Source organism: Fragaria vesca, linkage group LG3, assembly GCF_000184155.1.
Source record: "Fragaria vesca subsp. vesca linkage group LG3, FraVesHawaii_1.0, whole genome shotgun sequence".
NCBI classification, from domain to species: domain Eukaryota; kingdom Viridiplantae; phylum Streptophyta; class Magnoliopsida; order Rosales; family Rosaceae; genus Fragaria; species Fragaria vesca.
In genome coordinates, this window is record NC_020493.1 from 10,375,179 (window position 1) to 10,394,220 (window position 19,042).

Here is a 19,042-nt window from a genome sequence, read left to right on the forward strand (position 1 = left end):
ATATTTCATATTTCTTTTTATCCTCGAGCTATCAGAAGGGAGCGGCACTTAAAGGAAACACAAACAGGTCAGGGTCGAGCTATCAGAAGAGAGCGGCACTTTAAGGAAATACAAACAGGTCAGGGTTGTAGTGAAGTAGGCTACAAACTATATCCATGGAAAAAGGAACAAGTAAAAGAATTACCAATGTCTGAGCATTGTCATACAAAATTTTGCTCCCTGTACTTCAGTCTTGAGAAAAGAATGTATAGATTGGCATCATGAAGTGAAATCCCATTATTCCACAGGGTCAATCTAACAATCTTGTCAAGAAGGATAAAATGCAGGATGTTATAGAAAAGATACAAAAGATACGACATAAAATGCAAATCAAAAAGCACCACAAAACAAAAATAACTAAACAGTCTGCTTTCAGCAAATTATGTGCACTACATGAAATAACTCATATTACATAGCAAAGGAATGATCCGATTATTCACATCCAGCTATGACAATGATATTATAACCACTCAGATAAAAGGCAAACCAGGTCCCGACCCAGCAAGGAGTCGAACACAAAGCTAGTAAATGAAAAACCACCTAGAGGCGCAGCCACCTAACATCTCTCTACAGCATGCCTGACTGCCTACAAAGACTGATGGCAGCATAGCATGTAACCTCAATAGCGGTTTTGACCACCACCATTGTCCCTCTCAGGTGAATAGTTAGTTTGGTATTGCGCAGGATCAGACCATGATGGCGCAGGTTGTCCTCCCATTTGTGGCGGTGGTGGCCCTCTCATATTGTTGTTTGGAGGCATCTGATTGTAGTTGTTCGGAGGCCCCTGACTGTAGTTGTTTGGAGGCCCCTGATTGTAGTTGTTTGGAGGCCCCTGATTGTAGTTGTTTGGAGGCCCCTGATTGTAGTTATTAGGCGGCCCCTGATTGTAGGTCGGCTGCCCTCCACCCCAGTTGTTGTTCGGCTGCTGCACATTGTTGTAGTTTGGTGGTGCACTCATGTTAGGAGGCATTGGAGCTCCGTTCACAGGTGGAGGAGGCATATTACTGGGTGGACTCATGTTGTTTGGAGGTCCAGCGTTGCCAGGGCCATTCGGCCCAGGTTGATTAGGCATGGGAGGGGCACCCCTATTCTGGAAATCTCTGCGCTGCATGTTTTCCCTTCTGTTGTTAAAGTTCCTTGAATTGTCAAAGTTCTTAGGTCTATCATTGCGCCTGTTTCTCTCGTTTGCCCGACTATTGTTTCTTATCCATTCCTCATGGTACTTGGGATCATATGCTACTGCTTCCCCATTGATAAAAGGTTCTCCTGACAAAACAACCAGTAGACGGATTCATGAACTAATTCTTGCAGCCAAACTATTGATAAACCATAACATAGAAACAGTTCCACATGACAAAATCACTAACATCATTGATCATCAAAGACTCTATTAAAAAGAGCAAGTACTGAAAACTTCTAATTTTACTCATTGAAAATCAAAGAAACAAGCATGTTCTTACCTCCATAATCTTTGTTCTTAACATCCAAGTACGAATCAGGAAGAACCCAGCGGACCTTTGGCAAATCTGGAAGAATATAATGAAAACACAAGTGAGATAACCCGGAAAGCCAAGCAATAATAAAAAAATACAAGCAGTTAGAGCCAGAAGTACCTTTAAGTTTGTATGAAAGCTCTTCAGACACAAGTGCACCAAATGCAAAGTAACACTTAGTGGAAACAGAGTAGATCTTCATCCTCGCTTCTTCTTCACTGGTTGAGATTCATACAGGACACAATATTAATTAGCAAGTAAACTTGCACAACTATCACATTTCAGACTGTAAATAAACTCTCGACAACGAACACGAAAAGCAAAGATGCCCACATAACTTATCATAAACCTAATTATGCTATTAACTCTCAAATTACAGCCTATCAACAAATTCCAAATAGTTGAAAGATCATAGCTACAGATTAAAACAACAAGCAACGCAAATTCCGAAAACAATACAAATCAGCAGAAATGAAAATAGTCTCTTTTCATTTCAATTACTCACAAATAGAATAAAGAGAGAGATTATTAAAACAGTAAAGAGTTCGAAATGGGTAACCTGCCGACGACCATGGCTAGGGTTTTGATGTACTCCTTGATGAGTTCCTCCCTGGTGGTGTTCTCCTCCGGCGGCTCCATGACGACGAGCCAGTGCTCGAAGTCGCAGCCATCGAGGAGGATAGTCTCCTTGGGAGGGCGGTTGGACCAGTTGGGGTTGGGATCGCGGAGCGAGGAGGTGGTGGCGTTGGCGGAGAAGCACCGGACGACGGGGGGAGAGAGCTTGCCGGCGGAGGAGATGGCGGCGCCGGCGAGGGGGCGGAGGCGGTGGAGGAGGGAGAGGGAGGAGCGGGAGTAGGCGGAGGAGAGGGTGGCGGTGGTGGCGGAGGTGGCGGTGGAGAGGGAGCGGGAGAGGAAGGAGGAGGAGAGAGGGGCTAGGGTTTTGGGGAAGGAGCGAGAGAGGAAATGGGTCGCCATGGTTTGATAAACCCGGAGATGGAAACTGGGGAGGAGATAAGAGGCCAGGGCCTTAGGGTTTTGGAGACCAGATTTTTATAGGAGTCAGAGTGAGAGATGCGACTGTATTTACCTTTTTACCCCTCGGGCACTTCTGTTTCATTCTGGAATCTGGACCAATTGTAGTTTCTAGGCAATTATTTTCTGATATATATAATTGTAAACATGGAAATTTGTGAACAAATAACACATGTACAAAATGATGATTTTCGTTCAATATTGAAAATGCAGGTACAATCTTTGTAAGTAATTCTTTCTCCGGGCTTGGTTTGGATTCAGTGGTGTTGGCCACTTCTTGAATCAGCTTGAGGTCCACAAGGGCTGCCCCTGTGGATTAGAGTTCTTCTGTTTTGGTGGTGAACGAGTCGACTCCCGATGGCTTAGTGGTTCTTCACGGAGTTTTGGTGACTTCTGAACTTTATCTCATAGTTGTATTTCAGAATGTCAAAAATCCCACTGAATTTGACCATTTCAATTGTATGTAGGCTAGCTCGCGATCGAGCTAAATCTATTTGCAATGAGGGTATTCATCAGTTAGTTTGATTTCTTTACTACCAAAGAGTTTTGGTAACCCGATAATTGATGTAAGTGTCTTCCGACTAAATGGATAAATGGGTCTGGTTTAAGGGACGCTCTTTTTTACACCATTTTGTAGTCATTAGATTCTCTACCATTTAATGGTTAAGATTAATTGCAATTATGACATGAAGTGGAATGTAAATTTCAGTACCTTTTTTTTTCGACAAGCAACAAAAGGGCAAAACAGACCTTTCAATAAGATGAATTTACCACCATGATTCCCTAATTGAAAAAGAAAATAAATTGGTAAGTTGGGCCTGGACGGGTCAACCCGCCAAAGACATGTCAGTTGTAGGAAGCTTCAAAATGATAAATTGGTTTGTCTGCTATACCGAACTGTATAGCATGTTTATGACTAAAAGAGGGGGTTCAACAATGCTTATGACTAAAGGAGGGGGTTCAATAAGGGGTGGTGGTTGGTTGAATTTTTTGTCACAGAATTTGCAAGGTATGCTATACCGAACGGTATAGCAGAATTTTTTCTTTTTTTATATATATATTTTTTTATCATATATTACAACTTACTTGAGTCAAACTCACAACCTACTTATTAAAAAGAGATTATGCCGCTAGACCAAATGATACTAAACATTGATAACACAATTTTGGGTACTCCTATTGTTGTCCTTGACTAATTGGTTTCATTAGCAATATTCCAACCAAACTCCCCAGATTGCTGAGCTGATGAGTTAAAAGAGTGGGCAGATAGTGAAGCAACTAACACCAACCCTACACAGTCAATAATCAGCTCACCTGAAATTATGAAGTTCCCAGTAAAGCAAGTCACCCTTTTCCTCTCTTTCTAATTCTCTGGTTTCTTGAACCTCTCCCAACTCCCAGAACTTCCATTTTTCCATTGCCAACAACTAAACAGTACGAAAGCAATACCAAGTCAACTACATAGTTTTCCATGTGTCTTAAGTTTATCCCTTTTATCAAAGCTGGCTTCTTCTCTAGGTTAACTTGTGTGGTAACACCAAGTTTGGTGTGTTAGCTCATCTCCCATAATATCCCTCAGACACTCCACAAATATCGCATTTTCTCTCAAGCTTTCACTCTTTCCTCACAATGGAGTTGCCGGTGAAGAATCCGGTCCGTGGTGGCCAGAGAACTCCATACAGACTTGAAACCAGAAATCTGAGCTACAAACTATGTGCTCAGTTTGATGAAATGAAGGTGCTTTGTGGTGCTGCTAGTTCCAGGAGAGTTCCAACCTTCATTTTGAAGAATGTGAACTGTGAAGCAAGGCCTGGTGAGATAACTGCAATAGCTGGTCCAAGTGGAGCTGGGAAAACCACGATGCTAGAGATTCTTGCTGGAAAGATCTCCCCAAGGAAAGTGTGTAGTGGTCAAGTGCTGGTTAATAATCTTCCCATGGAGGCTGAAAGTTTTCGGCGAATGTCAGGGTATGTTACTCAAGATGATGCTCTATTCCCATTACTTACAGTCGAAGAAACACTAACGTATAGTGCCCTACTGAGGCTTCCTGGTGGGAGAAAAGAGGCTGCAGCCAAAGTGAGGCAGCTGATGAAAGAGCTTGGGCTGGAACATGTTGCGGCTTCAAGAATCGGTGGGGGATCATCAAGCAATAATGGCATTTCAGGTGGAGAAAGGCGCAGAGTTTCGGTTGGAGTTGATTTAGTGCATGATCCAGCTGTGATTCTGATTGATGAACCAACTTCAGGCCTGGATTCTGCCTCAGCTTTCCATATAGTGTCATTGCTCAAAACAATGGTTGTCAATCAAGGCAAGACTATTGTTCTCACCATTCATCAACCTGGTTTTCGGATCCTAGAGTTGTTTGATCGCCTTGTTCTGCTTTCCAGTGGAACTGTCATGCACAACGGATCCATGCGTCTTCTCAAAGAAAGGCTCAAGTTTGCAGGCCATCGCATCCCCAACCATGTCAACATGCTTGAATTTGCAATCGATGTTATTGAAAGCTTGGATACACAAATCCCAGAAGCCTTAAGCAACCAACGTTTCCTCAGAGGTAATCATAAGTTTGAGCTTCATTTTCACAGTTCAGAAGAAAAGAAGCAACTCCACCGGAATTCTAGACTCGAGGAAGTTGTTATACTAGGAGAAAGATTTTGCAGCAACATTTTCAGAACCAAGCAACTGTTTGTCACAAGAGTCATACAAGCCTTGGTAGCTGGGTTACTACTGGGAACCATATTTCTGAATGTAGGCAGAGAACAAAGTACAATTGCTTTACAAACCCAAACTGGTTTTTTTGCCTTCAGCCTCACTTTCTTGCTATCGTCCACTACAGAAGGCCTGCCGATTTTTTTACAAGAGAGAAGAATACTAATGAGTGAGACTTCCAAAGGAGCTTATAGAGTTTCCTCTTATGTTATAGCAAATACCCTCATATTTCTTCCTTTCCTTTTGATGGTCGGTATTCTCTTTTCCACTCCGGTTTACTGGTTGATTGGATTGAGGGGAGACGTCGACAAGTTCATCTACTTCAATCTTGTGGTCTGGATGGTTCTTCTGATGTCCAATTCTGTTGTAGCATGTTTCAGCGCTCTCGTGCCGAACTTCATCATGGGGACATCAGTTGTTTCAGGGCTAATGGGATCATTCTTTCTCTTTTCGGGCTACTTCATTCCGAAGGATAACATTCCAAGTTACTGGCTTTTCATGCATTACTCGAGTCTTTTCAAGTACCCTTTTGAGTGCTTTATGATAAATGAGTATGGAGGGGAGCAGGGAAGAAGGTGCATTCAGATTATTGATGGAGTATGCAATCTATATGGGAATGACTTGTTAAGACAGCAGACTTTGAGAGACACACAAAAATGGAGTAATTTGGCCGTGATGCTGGGTTTCATAGTTGGATATAGAGTCCTTTGTTTTCTTATTCTGTGGTACAGATGCTACAGAAATAGAAACTAGCTAGAAAGTTTTCATATAGAGATATACAAATTGTTGATGTGGTTCCTGTTTTCAATTCTTTTGTATATTCTTTTAGGATGATCAAACTACAATATCATCTTCATATATAAAAAACTAGCCATTACTGAAAGCTAGCCATTACTGGGTTTGGTACCTCAATTCCACAATACTGTTTAATTTCAGCCTTTCTCCGAGAGCACATGCATTCAAGTTCAATCTGGGTTCTAGCACACAGTATTCATCAAAAAGAGAAGGTCTCTATACATGATACCTGGATATAGACGCAGGAATGTAAGGGTCTTTATATAGTCAGGAGTCGGGACTTTCTTTACAGACTAAAGAAGATAAAGCCTAGGTGATTATAAAACTTTACATGAATACTGTTACCCTACAAAATGGTTGAAGGGCTATTTCATAGCTTAGGAAAGCAAAGAATGATATGGCCACTTGGTCTCCAAAACAAGTAAACAACTAATATGGATCCTAACCAAACAAAACAGTACCAGAAAGATGCTTCGCAGTCCTAATTGGTTCGGTCATATATAGAATTGAAGGTCATGGTAGCAAATGAAGTAGTGACTTGTTCTGAGGAAGATGACGATTGGAGAACCCTTCCAGAAGGTGATAATGAGTAAGATGAGTGTTTAACTTCAGCTGAATCTCTCTGATCCATGAACTCAGAAAGCATTCCAGGTTTGTCTATCTTCTCCTCATCCACGTCTATCTCACCTGTCAGCATCTTAACAACCATAGACATGGATGGTCGGAGCTTAGGCTTGTCTTGGGTGCAAAGAAGACCAATCTTCATGAATCTGCAAGCCTCTTCAACATTTAAATCTTCATTTAAAAAAGTATCGATCAACTCCGCCAGCTGACCTCTCTCATGCAGTTCCCATACCTGCAACAGCAAAAAAATTCTTTCAATAAGTTTTCTCAAGATCCTATTAGTATATTTTAGATTTGCCAATTATTAACTATTACATATCTCAGTAGGATATTCAATTGGTGATGACACCAAGTTATGAAGCCAAAACATATATTATGCACGAAAATGAAAAAGGATAACTTTTAAAATTAAGAAGAGGGTTCTCACAATTAAACAGCACCTAAAGCAGCTCAAAGAAAACTCAAAGTTCTGGAACATTTCATGTAGTTTCACTTTTTAACACATTTCAATGTAATTACAGGGTCCCTAGTAAATATTCACTGTGAAACATGGATGTCTTTGTATTTATATGGAGTACTTATATGGATGATAAATCATTTGTTGAAAGCTTGTAATATGCAAGTTATACTGAGTACTAACAACATTAAAAATCTTAAGTATGCCCTTTCAAGAAGAAATCTTTCCTCCTTACTACAAAGAACAAGTAAAAGCTATAATCTAGTCAAAATAATTTAATTTAGCGATACGAGGAAATACTTATTGATGACACTAGCTTCATAGATTTATACCCTTTCAAGGAGATACTGTTCTTTGGGCGGTAAACGTCTGTTTGTGTTGCACCTGCCGCTAACAATTTCCAAGACTAAAACACCAAAACTATATATATCTGCTTTCCTTGTCACTTGACCTCGTATGGCATATTCAGGTGCTAAGTAACCTCTGAAAAAATCAATCAGGAACCCAAATAGGTCAACAAACATGTGTAATTTAAGAAAACATTTCGAAAACAAAAAAAAACAAAAAACAAAAAAAAACCGGAACAGAAAAAATACTTTTAAAGCTAGACCATGAAGTCAAGTCATTAACATTCTGAAATACCATGATATTAAAGTAAAATTGTATCATTATTCAGTCATGTAACCTTCAGACATCCATACTATTTCTTAAACTATAGCGTGAAGGCTATATTGATGTTCGGACAACTTCTAAAATCAAACTAGCATACTACCAACACCAAAGACTTTCACCAGTTTGATAAATCTTTTAGGATAAACTTTTCGAACTAAAGTTTTTTCAATTATTTCTTTAAAACCCTCAGAGTGGTACATAAATTACTTTCATATGAATTCCACAGGAAATATAAACAGAGTAGAACTGGAAATAGCGAACTTACGCTGTTCCAGCGACACGGGTACTAACATGGGTCAAGTTGGGAGCGATGAACTTTGCAAGACCAAAATCTGAAATTTTGGGCGAGAGGTCTTCATCAAGGAGAATATTGCTTGCTTTAATGTCTCTGTGAATAATATGGGGTTGAACATCCTCATGGAGGTAAGCGAGCCCCCTTGCAATACCAATGCAGATTTTACACCTTGTTTGCCAACTAAATTGGATGCCACTTTGGCCTCTACCTATAAATGCAGAGGACTAAGTCATCATCCAGACATTCAATTAATTCAAATAAAGACCAAGTACTGGACTTACCAAGAAGAGTTTGTGAAAGGCTATTATTCTCGAGATAGCCATAAACTAATATCCTGTGATTTCCTTCAGCACAGCAACCATATAGCTTAACTAGGTTCTCATGATTAACACTTGCAATCACCTCAATTTCTGTTAAAAATTCTCGCGACCCTTGCCTAGAATCTCCTGACAATACCTTTATTGCTGCCACAGAGCCATCCTTGAGTGTTCCCTGATCGAACACATATCACAACAATGTGGGAGAGGCAAAAGTCAATGGAAGAGTTTTTAGGACAATCAAGTGGTATTGACCAAGTACTCCTCAAAAATGATAACCAAAAAGCATTCTCTGTGATATTACCTTGTATACGGAGCCAAAGCCTCCCTGCCCAATTTTATTTTCGCCACTGAAATTTTCAGTGGCATTCCGCAGTTCCTTGTAAGTGTACAGTTTGAGATTCGAAATACCTGAAACAACTGCACCCATACAATCACATTTAGAAGCCTTTACGGTAGGATAGAAATGCAATGCAAACCTCAAATAGAACATTATTTTCCTTTTGTTGAAAAGCTTGACAGTTGAAGTTATGGACATAGTAACACAGCGCAATTTAATGGCATGTAATACAAAGTAAACAAAACAAGACATAATCATAAAAACTTTGAGAGCATACAGTCAAAATAAAATGATCAAAGGATGTATCAAAGTCCTCTTCATGCATAATATGTGTAGTTACACAAAGTAAATGAGAGAACAGACTAAAAGGCGCATCCAAGCCCTAATAGTAAATAGAAAGCAAACTCCCAAATCTAAAGCAATTTGTACACAAAAAGGAAAGCAGTCTTTGTTGCATGACCATGTGATCCCGTAATAAGGCCAGGGGTTATCATGATTTGGAAGGTAAGCCATTCACAGATGAAATTGAAATTGATTTATTTATCGGCAAGACAGCAAGTTTCTATAATAGGCTTTGAGCCACATACTTCTAAGTGGTTCAGATTCAGTAGACGATGCTTATACTATGAAAGCATGAAGCATAGAAAAATGCACCTGTTTTGGTTTTCGAAGACCCATGTTTGACTTACAAAAAATTTCCCACTATTGCACAATGGGAAGCAGCAGCTAATTGAGCTGAAGTAGCTAATATTGGAACAAATCATATTTGGATGGATATCAATTATTCAATTCTCCAATGATTTCTACATAGGAACAACAGAATAAAGGCATCAGCATCTCACCTTCATCTATTTCAACAGTCCGTTTAACTGAAGAAGCTGCCTTCTGGCTAAACAAGCAAGAGAAACAAGTCATCACCCTCTTTTTTACTTTGAAAATTAGCACAGATCAATCCAAAATCCTCAACCTGTGAGAGTACACAAACAAAAACATGTCAACACCTCACTGTTTTGTAAGGAGACAGATGGGGAATGCACGAGTGAGTTGTCAATCAATTGAATACACATCTACGTGGCTATTTTATTCTACATGCTCTGCCAAGCAACTGGAATGAGACATGAGGACCCCTACTGCATTGTCAATCTCCTTTCAAACTACAAAAGAATCTGCTGCGTTTTCAGATGTTACTAAAAGGTAAATGGGAACATCTAAAATCTGCTTGCAGACACACTCAAAAAAGACACAAAACTTCCACAAGATTTTAGGCCTAGAACCAAATTTCATGAATCAATAACAGTTGGCACCTGCCAGGTATAGATAGAGTTGGATCATAGGTTGCTGATTGAAAAACTTGAAAATTTTGAAAAATTTGCATTATTGGGGCAATTGAAGAAAACTAATGGATTCAAGACAAGAATCGTTCAACATAAAGAGCAAGTCTTTTCCACAAGTTAACAGAGAAACATTTTCTGCAAACACACCCAAGTATATATAATATATCATTACAATTCTCAATGAACTGGTTATAAGACATGTAATCCTTTGTACTAGAGCAATGGAACAAATTGACCAACTCTAAATCTTACAAGTCAAAACAAGAAGCACCAAAGTTCTAGACAACTCTTACCTCCACAACTCTCCAAAACGGAATTGAACTCTGGGTTTCTGCTATCTTCCCAACAGAGATTCCCAGGAACACGAAACCGTTATTGTGTGAGTTTCTGAGGATCCAGAATCACTTCTTTGGTTCCAAAACGGTGTGAATGAATAGTCAAAAAGTCTTCTTGGGATTCCTTACATTCTCTCAGCAGCCAAAGAGAAACATAAAGTAGATGTAAAAAGCAAGATGGGAAATTCAAAGATGAAGGGGTCTTGACTTATGCCCACACCTTATAACAGAAATATGGGAGAGAGAAGAAAGTACTTGTCTTTCCTCAAGTGGAAGACTTTGAAATGTTAAACTGGTGTCTGCCTGTCCAGACGAGGAAGATGAAAGTTAAATTAACTGAACTGCTTCCCTCTGCTGCCTAAATGTACGCGAGTTTTTAACCAAGATTGTAATCCAAAAACACGTGTTTTCGAAAAATAAAATAAAAGGTATTTCTTGTTTCTATGCCAAAATCTAGACCTTCTCTTTCCTTCTAGGCTGCGAGTCTTACCTTGATGGTAGTATGTAGTTACGCATCTAATGAGTCGGACATCATGATACGTTATGAGACTCTTAATATTTCTGAAAAATCAACAACGGAAGTCTACACCTTCTGAGAATATTATATTAGTCGATACAAATTGACATCAAATTTTTGTTTGATTCTATGTGAAGTCTAATGTGGAAATGAAGCAACAAGTACATCGAAAATCATTAGAGAACAAGCTCAATCACAGGACTGGGAGGCCAAATGGTGCTATGTATCCGAGACCTGTTTTCCTTTTCTTTTCTTTTTTTAGACGTCTTGCAATCAGATGTACAAATAATGTTTCTGTTGATAGAGTGAGGAAGGAGTTGAATATCGGCTCATTTAGTATCTACATCTCTAGTTTTGAATCGAAATATATATATTTCATCGAATCAATCATCATACGGAATCTTAATTTGGATACCAAACTTTACCAAACAATATATTCTTCATCCATGCTCTTTCAAACGAAGCTTAACGAATTTCTTCATCAACTCATCATGTCATTCATGTGTCAGCTAGCTATATATATCTTCTTCTTATGGAAGTCGATATAAGAACATATGACTATTCTACTTTGACATGCCGTGCAAGATCGGACATAAAATTAGAGTTTGCCGATATTTCATTTACTGAATGTATCATCATGGACTAATTAAATAATCGTTAGATACTCACCGCTGATGAGCATGATAGAAAATATAAGATCCCTTTCGTCTATATTTTTTAGCCAGATTATAAATTGGAAAGTGATAGCCAGAAGCCTAGAAAGGGAAGACCAGTATCTGCAGGCCCTTCTGCTTCAGATCAATGAAATCAATCTTGACTGACCAGGCTTGCTTGAAAAGTATGCAAGACTGGGGGAGCTAGGCTGCTTGAAGAGTAAGTTGCCCTAGGCAGTCCTATAGACTCCTAGTTGACATGGGTTTTGTTTCCTCACTTACATTGACCTAGGTTAGGGTTCATTTCTGGACAAACATGTTTTCTGGCATATAATACAGACTGTGTGCGCCTGCAAGCATATGAGTATGCTGGACATGGTTTCTGGGTTGGAGTTTAGAGATTTGGATTTTAACACTTTGATCCCGGTAGATTTTAAGGGTGAAAACACAATCCAAAATCACTAAATCACTCTCTTTATCATCCTAATAAGAAGTTAATTGAGTAAAAAACGCGGATTTAAATTGTCAAAAGAATTAACATATCATAATAAATATGGAGTGTCCGTTATGATTTTGTTTCTTTTGGAAACTTGTTGACATTGTTTGATCTAGTTAATTGTGGAATACTTAATCTCAAATGCTAAGATTAGACCCTCTTAAGTTTGTGGCTGGGTCTCAACTTCAAAGTAAAGTTGCTACCTTTTTTCAAAAGTAAAAAAGAAGTGAATGATTCTCCAAGAGATAGTTCATGCAATCAAGGTCAAATGTTTAATGTCAACATTTAATCATGCTCCATTTCCAGATTTCTAACAACTTGTTAACTTGTTTATCATCAAAAGTTACTTATTAATACATTTTAACCACAAACGGCATTAGAGACCACGAAATCAACAAGACAAACTAATCATACCGTCTTGTTGCTTGATTCTTTCAAGGCTTTATGCCATTTGTTTTTAGTTGAGGAGTTTTCATTCATGCCTCTGCCTTTCCCTCTTTGTTTTGTTCTTGTTCTTCATTTTTGTCGAGAATTATAGAAAACCAGACTAGAAATCATACTGATGATCGATGTGATGGGAATATGAACATTTGTAGTGATACATAAGTAATAGATGAAAATAGAGTACAGCAAGGATACTGTAACAAAAGACGATTATTTTAAATGTGGTACTTGTTACTGTATGTTACTTGAATCCCAACTTGGAAATCCCAGCTTTCTATTAAATAGTATTAGTGATACAAATGGGAATTTCATAATAGATATTTATCAAAACTACTGACAGACCGGTTGTTAGTTTGATATATTCATTAGATTATGTAAGCTGGGTTGAAGAGAACAAATGAACTATCGAAGGAACATAAGAAAGAAAAAAAGAGTTTGGCCTTGTAGTTTAGTCTATAGTATATTTTCCATATATTCCATATAGTAAGATACATGACCCCAAATTCAAATCCCTTGAATTTAAATATTGAAATGGCACCAAAAGCCGAAATGGAGCTGTTTTATTGGACTGACTTTTGACAACTGTGAACAGAAATGAAGACTTGAAAATGAAAAAGGACGAGGATTGGTTCTTAGTTCTAACAAGAACCAATTTCATCACATAAACACATTGATCGTCTAATTATCTACTTAATTAAAACGAAAATTTATCTATTTAATTCAGTGTTCTAATAATTCTGCTAATTGATGAGCGATGGCCAGCCGTCTGGAATGAACCCGGGCATGTCGAATTTAAAACACGTTTAGAAAAATATATGTTTACCTCAGAATAACATTTTGTTTGTAACATGTGTTTCAAATACATTATATTCATGTTTAATCAATCAACTATACTACGTATAATGTTTTGTTTCAGTTACACTTATCATTCTGTTGTATAGTAAAACTTATTCCCGGAACCCTCGCCACCGCCGTTGGCGGCGTTGCAATTTCTAAAATATTATTGGATTACATCACTTGCATTCTCAAAAAAATAAAAAATAAAAAAATAAAAAATAAAAAACACTTGAAAAGTGACGATATTGAAAAGCCAGATTGTTCAATAGTAACTTGCCTATCTGGTTCATACCAAGAGCCTAAAGTTCACAAAACCAAATGTTTAAAATCAGGGTCCGACAAGTTCTAAGAACTTTTGAACCTTGTCAACAGACACGATGACTACTACTAAAAAGAGCCAACTCTCAAGTAGGCAGTGAAATTAGGAAGATCGAAAGCTCAGTCCATTACACTTTATTTACTTACAAAGCTCAGTCAAACAGTTTATTTACTTACAAAGCCGCGGTACATAACCTCATAAAAGGATTCATGCATGTACACAGGAATCCCACTCTCCACTTTTCTACGTGACTATAGTTTTATGGGCGAACAAAAACCATAACTTTTGCAAGCTCTATTGCTTTTTCACGGCCGAAAAACTTCTCAACGATTCCTAGAGCAAACTCCATGGAGGTTCCAGGCCCCCTGCTGGTGATGAGGTTACCATCAACCAATACCCTATTTTCGATTTCACTCTGGTCAGACAGCTTCTCACACAAGGCGGGGAAAGCTGTGGCCTTTTTGCCCTGCACAAAAGAAAAAAGATGGTTTACAACTGAATGCAGCAACACTGGCATATGAAGGTGCTCTTAGACGTTGACAATAAAAAAGTTATTCAATTCACATCTAAAAACGTAGAGATGATGGTAAATATCATGGTTTTATATAACAACATCAGATGACTATCATGGATATCAGATTCCAAGAGAAAGGATCCTAAATGATGTGTAAGAGAAATCCAACAAGCACAGTGGTCAGGTGGATCTTTTAAGCAGTTAGAACAAGCTAGTAAACTACCACATAAGATGAACTGCAGTCAGCCCTGGGCTTGATTAAGTTTCAGTGAAGTGGTCCTTCAATAAAAAGATACCAGCAAAGGTTGGGCATACCTTGAGTAAGCCATGGGGTTCAAAGACTAGAGCTGGTGAAGCACATATTGCTCCATAAGGCTTATTTGAGTCCCTTTGCCTTTTTAACAAATTCACAAGTGTTTCTGATTTTGCAAATGCTTGGGCACCACCAATTCCACCCTGAAAAAAAAATAGAGAATATAGTTAACCTAGTCAACTGGTGAACAGTAATAATTGAACAACAACAAACAAGAAAACTAACTTACAGGCAAAACTATAAGGTCATACGAACTTTTGGCTGCTTCATCCAGGAGCACATCTGCTTCCAGCTTAACTTTGCGAGAAGCAATAGTGTCTAGCTTGTCTTCAACAGAGGCCACTACAACGGTTGCTTTGGCTCTTCGTAGAATATCAATGATCATAATCACTTCCATTTCCTCTGTACCATTAGCTATCGGTACAAGAATCTGAAGACAGACAAAAAAGTCATAAAGGGGACTCCATAGAATTCCAAGTCAAAATAGCCACTATTCATGTCATATAAAACTTATGGTTCTCTTCAGAGAATTGCAGACAACTCTCAGTTCATAGTAAACTTGTAAGAACATGGAATAATCTCACAGGGGCAACGTAATTGCCAAAGTAAACTACTACCAATGAGTGCACGTGAATACAACTATTTACAAGATCTCTGACACAACTACACACATGAATAAATAAGCACCAATTTTGTTCTCAAGTTTTACCCTGTACTAAAGAGCAAACCAACATTAGCCTACCTGAGTTTTGCATGCAATGTTACAAGACAAAAAATATATATACAGTAAATGAAAAGTTCACCTTTGGTGAATCAGTGGAAGTCCACTTCATTGGGTTTCGCTCCGTTATGATATATTCATCCCCATGGTTAGCACGCATCACCTGAGTAAGAATTTGAAGTCACAGACCCCGCAAAAAAAAACAAAAGTGTTCCAGTACACATTAACCTCTCTAGCTGCGATAAAAGTAACAGTCGTGCCGGAACGGAGCCAGGATTTTGAACTCGACTGGGCAGAAATTTCATTTGATACAATTTCATATAACATAAATATATTTGTTGTATAATTCAAATTCAACTCGAAACAAGTAGATGCAGCTTGACTACATAATCTTAAGTTGTACTCTACGATTGTAGCAAATCTATACCTATTCTGTGAAGAGGAAGAAGATTTAGACATTTGAAGGGAAGAATTGAAGAAGAACTACATCTTCCATCCTCTTGTTATAAATAGAATATAAATATTTAAGATCTCTTACTCTTTATTATGGGATTTTGTTGTTATTTTTTTTTACTATTTGAAATATGATTGGTAAGTTTTTTCAATTAACTATGGTTAGTAAGTTAATTAGGTGCTGTGTAACTTTTTCTCTTGTCTCATACGGCTGTAGACACATGTAGTTCCCAATGACAAAGTTAACTAGTAGTGTAATATCATGAAGACTTGCTAGTATAGGGACTCTATAGGCTGGGCTAGTAATAAAGATAGCTGACATAGCCTATGTAATTAAAGAAAGCTGAAAAAGTCTTCTGGGCTATAGCCCATTTAGCCCCTCACAATCATCCGTCTCTGCAGTCGTGGTTAGATTGTATTTATTTCCATTTTTCCAGATTATGATAACTTCCCATTTCTTTTAATTAAACACTAGAATTACCTCTTGGATTTACAACAATTTTTTTCATTTAATCAAAGGACTTAAAAGTTAAATTTCTAAATTCTACTGGATTCCTCTCTCTTTCCTGAACACCTTCTCCTACATCAGATACGCAACCAAAATCCGTTGTTCCAACCCTATGAAGATCAAACCACCCAAATGACCTTATCTCCAAATGCTATTTTGGTATGTTTAAACTTTCTTTTTGGGAAAGAATGTGACAAGCCAAAAGAAACTATGCTGAGAAAGCATTTACCATGGGACCAGAAACTTCATCAGCTTTCTCTTTCCCACACAATTGCTCAACAAGTGCAACAGCGAACTCCATGGTAGTACCAGGTCCACGACTTGTCACAGCTTTGCCATCTAGCTGCACTCTCGATTCAACAGCAGTTGCACCAGATGCTGCTAGTTGCTCCATAAATGATGGATAGCAAGTTGCCTGTCAAAAACCAGTTGAGGGCATGAGCTCAGATTCAATCACTTCAAGAGAAACAAAGGTACACTGGAAAAAGATAATCTTAGTAGAGGTTTAGTACTTACTTTCAATCCCTTCAGCACACCCCAAGACCCAAGTGCCACTGCAGGTGAAGCACAGATTGCAGCATAGAGCTTCCCATCTGCAACTTGCTTTTTAACTAGGCTTTCCAGGACCTCACAATCCTTAAGATTGGTAGCACCAGGCATCCCTCCCTATAGCATGAAAATCCCAAAGTCAAATTCAATTACAACAAGCAAAAATTAACGCACACTCCAGAAACTCGTAAGATAGACCTATGCAAGTACAGATAGATAAAAGGCTTCCTCCAATCTTATATGTTATGGATTACATCAAACTGTATGCATAGTTCTATCAAAAGACATGGATTCATCTGAGGAAGATAACTCTAAAGAAACAGTTGGTTGCTTAAGAATGATATAAATCAATCTCCTCAGACAGTTCTATATAAGGTATCCAATTGATTCCCTGAATTTTCAGTCCCAACGTTCCAGTTAAATGATTATCGGCTCCTAATCACAAGCAGGCTACGAAACCAAATGACAAGCCTACATTCAATTAGCTAAATACAGCTGCTTCAAATAAGCAGTACTTCTCCAGTACTTCAACACTTCCTACTATTTTCACTTAGTTTAATTGTTAGCTTTCGCTTTCGCTTTCGTCTTTCTTTTCTATCAAGAGTTCCAGCACTCCAAAAAAAGCTGCCAAATTTGAACTTGCAATTCACAAATAAGAACACTCATACATCCATCGATTCATAAATTCAGAAACAAGGGACTGGTTTACTCACAGGCAGAGTAATGAGATCGAAGGAGCTCCGGCCACAATCCGAAACCAAAGCATCAGCGATGATCTTAACCCCGTGACAAGCCTCAACCCTCAGCTGCTTCTCCACAGAAGCCACGGTGACATCAGCTCCGGCTCGGCGCAGAACATCGACGGTGATCACCGCCTCCATCGGCTCCGTGCCGTTCGCAATCGGAACCAGAACCTGCAAAATTTCCAGAGTCAGTCTCGCACTCTCGCAGACACAAATCCAGAGAAGAAGATAGAGCAGAGAGTTTGACCTTCTTGGCGGGAGAAGCAGAAGCCATGGCGGTGGAGGAGAGAGAGAAAGAGAGAGAAGGAATGTGTTTGGTGATGAGAGACGAAGAGTGAAGTTTAGGGGTTATAAAGGGAGACGAGCCCAACAGAAAGGAGCGAGGCAATGCCATCTGTAGTTTTCTCGTTTCTAGGTTAGTGCTTCGGGGTTTATCTCGAGTAACATTCTATCGGGTCGGGTAAACGGGTCATAACCATGCTTTTTTTCTTCTTTAATCTCTCCAATGAAATAACCATCCTTTGTTAATTGAAAGTTTGATTAGTTTTATGCGTCCAGTAGTCCTTTGTTATCTCCAACACCAATTGTATCAATTTATGTTGTCAAATTCAATTTGGTATCGACCACTAGTTGAATTCAATTTAATTTCATATTATCCTGCTCTTCCCTTAGGAACTAATTCATTCTTTTCTATAGTTTAGAGTTTTACTAAAGTGTTAATCATAGGGTGATTTTATTTCTGGAGATCAGGCACCTGTTCTTCACTCAACCATTCTGGCTTTTTCTTCGTATGTGTTCTAAATAATGTTTATTTTATAAATACTAAGCATCTCCAGCAGTACTGTTAAATTTATTGCTATATTTATCAACATTTAGATTTACAACAGCAATTTTTGAACTTTTACTCCAACAGTATTGCTAAATTGTATACGTTAGCTAAGTTTTAGTTAATTGTCTCCCAAAGATTGATAAATTTATCAATTTTCTCTATCAATTTCTAAATTTATCAATTTCTTAAGTATACTGCTGGAGCAAAGATTCATTTAAAAATTAATAAATCTCTAATTTTTTTTCAATTTGTCAATGCTACTGGAGATGCTCTAAATGTTTCTTTCTAATTGCAAATTTGTTTTGATTATTTAAAAGAAATTAAATAAATTTAATTCTATGTCACTTGCCCCATCATATTTTTGTATATTGACATCAAACTCATAATAAATCTAGGGTGTTGAAATTTACACACCCTTATTTACAAACCACACACCCTCTAACTATTTTAATAATATTTTATTTCACTCATACTTGCACTTCCTATAATACCCTAACTTGGTTTTTCTTTTTTCTTTTAGCTGTTCCCTTCTCTCTCTGTTCCTCCTCCATACCCTGATATGGTTTTTTTTCTTCCAGTTTTCTCGTTTTCTCCCTGCTTAATTTCTCGAGAAACCCGACTTCCTACTCTTAAATCTTCGCTCCTCCGATACCGTCCCAAACAAGTCCAATTATGACCGCGTGAGGGACCGGGACCCGCTACCG

At 38.3% G+C, this 19,042-nt stretch overlaps 4 protein-coding genes and 1 pseudogene across 6 annotated transcripts in view; 2 read left to right on the plus strand and 3 right to left on the minus strand.

Moving 5' to 3' along the window:
• LOC101292394 overlaps window positions 1-19,042 on the plus strand; it is a 1,325,780-nt pseudogene that overhangs the window by 807,691 nt on the left and 499,047 nt on the right. Inside the window, exon 140 of the transcript XR_184374.1 lies at window positions 17,457-17,749. The product of XR_184374.1 is annotated as an uncharacterized LOC101292394 (transcript). The remainder of the gene's footprint in view (window positions 1-17,456; window positions 17,750-19,042) is intronic.
• Window positions 390-2,530, minus strand: LOC101295604 (uncharacterized protein At3g15000, mitochondrial-like). Its single transcript, XM_004294057.1, has 4 exons — window positions 2,092-2,530; window positions 1,653-1,750; window positions 1,500-1,565; window positions 390-1,305 (listed from the first exon to the last, which is right to left on the minus strand). Exons 1-4 carry the CDS (start codon window positions 2,505-2,507, stop codon window positions 659-661), a joined length of 1,227 nt encoding a protein of 408 aa, XP_004294105.1. The 5' UTR covers window positions 2,508-2,530; the 3' UTR covers window positions 390-658.
• Window positions 4,194-6,026, plus strand: LOC101298977 (ABC transporter G family member 10-like). Its single transcript, XM_004294069.1, has 2 exons — window positions 4,194-5,848; window positions 5,903-6,026. The coding sequence occupies exons 1-2, from the start codon at window positions 4,194-4,196 to the stop codon at window positions 6,024-6,026; spliced, it is 1,779 nt and encodes a 592-aa protein (XP_004294117.1).
• LOC101300987 (probable LRR receptor-like serine/threonine-protein kinase At1g56140-like) lies at window positions 6,226-10,790 on the minus strand. 2 transcript variants are annotated; one of them, XM_004294076.1, is made up of 7 exons: window positions 10,401-10,790; window positions 9,616-9,740; window positions 8,738-8,853; window positions 8,398-8,608; window positions 8,087-8,324; window positions 7,482-7,632; window positions 6,226-6,924 (listed from the first exon to the last, which is right to left on the minus strand). In XM_004294076.1, exons 2-7 carry the CDS (start codon window positions 9,686-9,688, stop codon window positions 6,550-6,552), a joined length of 1,164 nt encoding a protein of 387 aa, XP_004294124.1. In that variant the 5' UTR covers window positions 9,689-9,740; window positions 10,401-10,790; the 3' UTR covers window positions 6,226-6,549. The 2 variants fall into 2 exon arrangements, with proteins under 2 accessions (XP_004294124.1, XP_004294123.1); XM_004294075.1 differs by lacking the exons at window positions 9,616-9,740; window positions 10,401-10,790 and having other exon boundaries at window positions 8,738-9,024.
• Window positions 13,634-17,894, minus strand: LOC101315413. Its single transcript, XM_004294040.1, has 8 exons — window positions 17,757-17,894; window positions 17,480-17,680; window positions 16,734-16,883; window positions 16,447-16,632; window positions 15,339-15,419; window positions 14,765-14,965; window positions 14,538-14,678; window positions 13,634-14,174 (listed from the first exon to the last, which is right to left on the minus strand). The coding sequence occupies exons 1-8, from the start codon at window positions 17,781-17,783 to the stop codon at window positions 13,968-13,970; spliced, it is 1,194 nt and encodes a 397-aa protein (XP_004294088.1). The 5' UTR covers window positions 17,784-17,894; the 3' UTR covers window positions 13,634-13,967.

What these genes read in the sequence shown, in the direction of transcription:
- LOC101298977 (XM_004294069.1), top strand. Translation starts at nt 4,194, where the DNA reads ATGGAGTTGCCGGTGAAGAATCCGGTCCGTGGTGGCCAGAGAACTCCA. An exon ending in GGAGGGGAGCAGGGAAGAAG is followed by an intron (nt 5,849 to 5,902) that starts GTGCATTCAGAT and finishes TGACTTGTTAAG; the next exon opens with ACAGCAGACTTTGAGAGACA.
- LOC101315413 (XM_004294040.1), bottom strand. Translation starts at nt 17,783, where the DNA reads ATGGCTTCTGCTTCTCCCGCCAAGAAG. An exon ending in CTGCTTCTCCCGCCAAGAAG is followed by an intron (nt 17,681 to 17,756) that starts GTCAAACTCTCT and finishes GAAATTTTGCAG; the next exon opens with GTTCTGGTTCCGATTGCGAA. An exon ending in AACCCCATGGCTTACTCAAG is followed by an intron (nt 14,175 to 14,537) that starts GTATGCCCAACC and finishes TCTTTTGTGCAG; the next exon opens with GGCAAAAAGGCCACAGCTTT.
- LOC101295604 (XM_004294057.1), bottom strand. Translation starts at nt 2,507, where the DNA reads ATGGCGACCCATTTCCTCTCTCGCTCCTTCCCCAAAACCCTAGCCCCT. An exon ending in CTAGCCATGGTCGTCGGCAG is followed by an intron (nt 1,751 to 2,091) that starts GTTACCCATTTC and finishes AATCTCAACCAG; the next exon opens with TGAAGAAGAAGCGAGGATGA. An exon ending in TAAGAACAAAGATTATGGAG is followed by an intron (nt 1,306 to 1,499) that starts GTAAGAACATGC and finishes TTGTTTTGTCAG; the next exon opens with GAGAACCTTTTATCAATGGG.
- LOC101300987 (XM_004294075.1), bottom strand. Translation starts at nt 8,971, where the DNA reads ATGTCCATAACTTCAACTGTCAAGCTTTTCAACAAAAGGAAAATAATG. An exon ending in ACCCGTGTCGCTGGAACAGC is followed by an intron (nt 7,633 to 8,086) that starts GTAAGTTCGCTA and finishes TGATTTTTTCAG; the next exon opens with AGGTTACTTAGCACCTGAAT. An exon ending in AACAGTATCTCCTTGAAAGG is followed by an intron (nt 6,925 to 7,481) that starts GTATAAATCTAT and finishes TTGCTGTTGCAG; the next exon opens with GTATGGGAACTGCATGAGAG.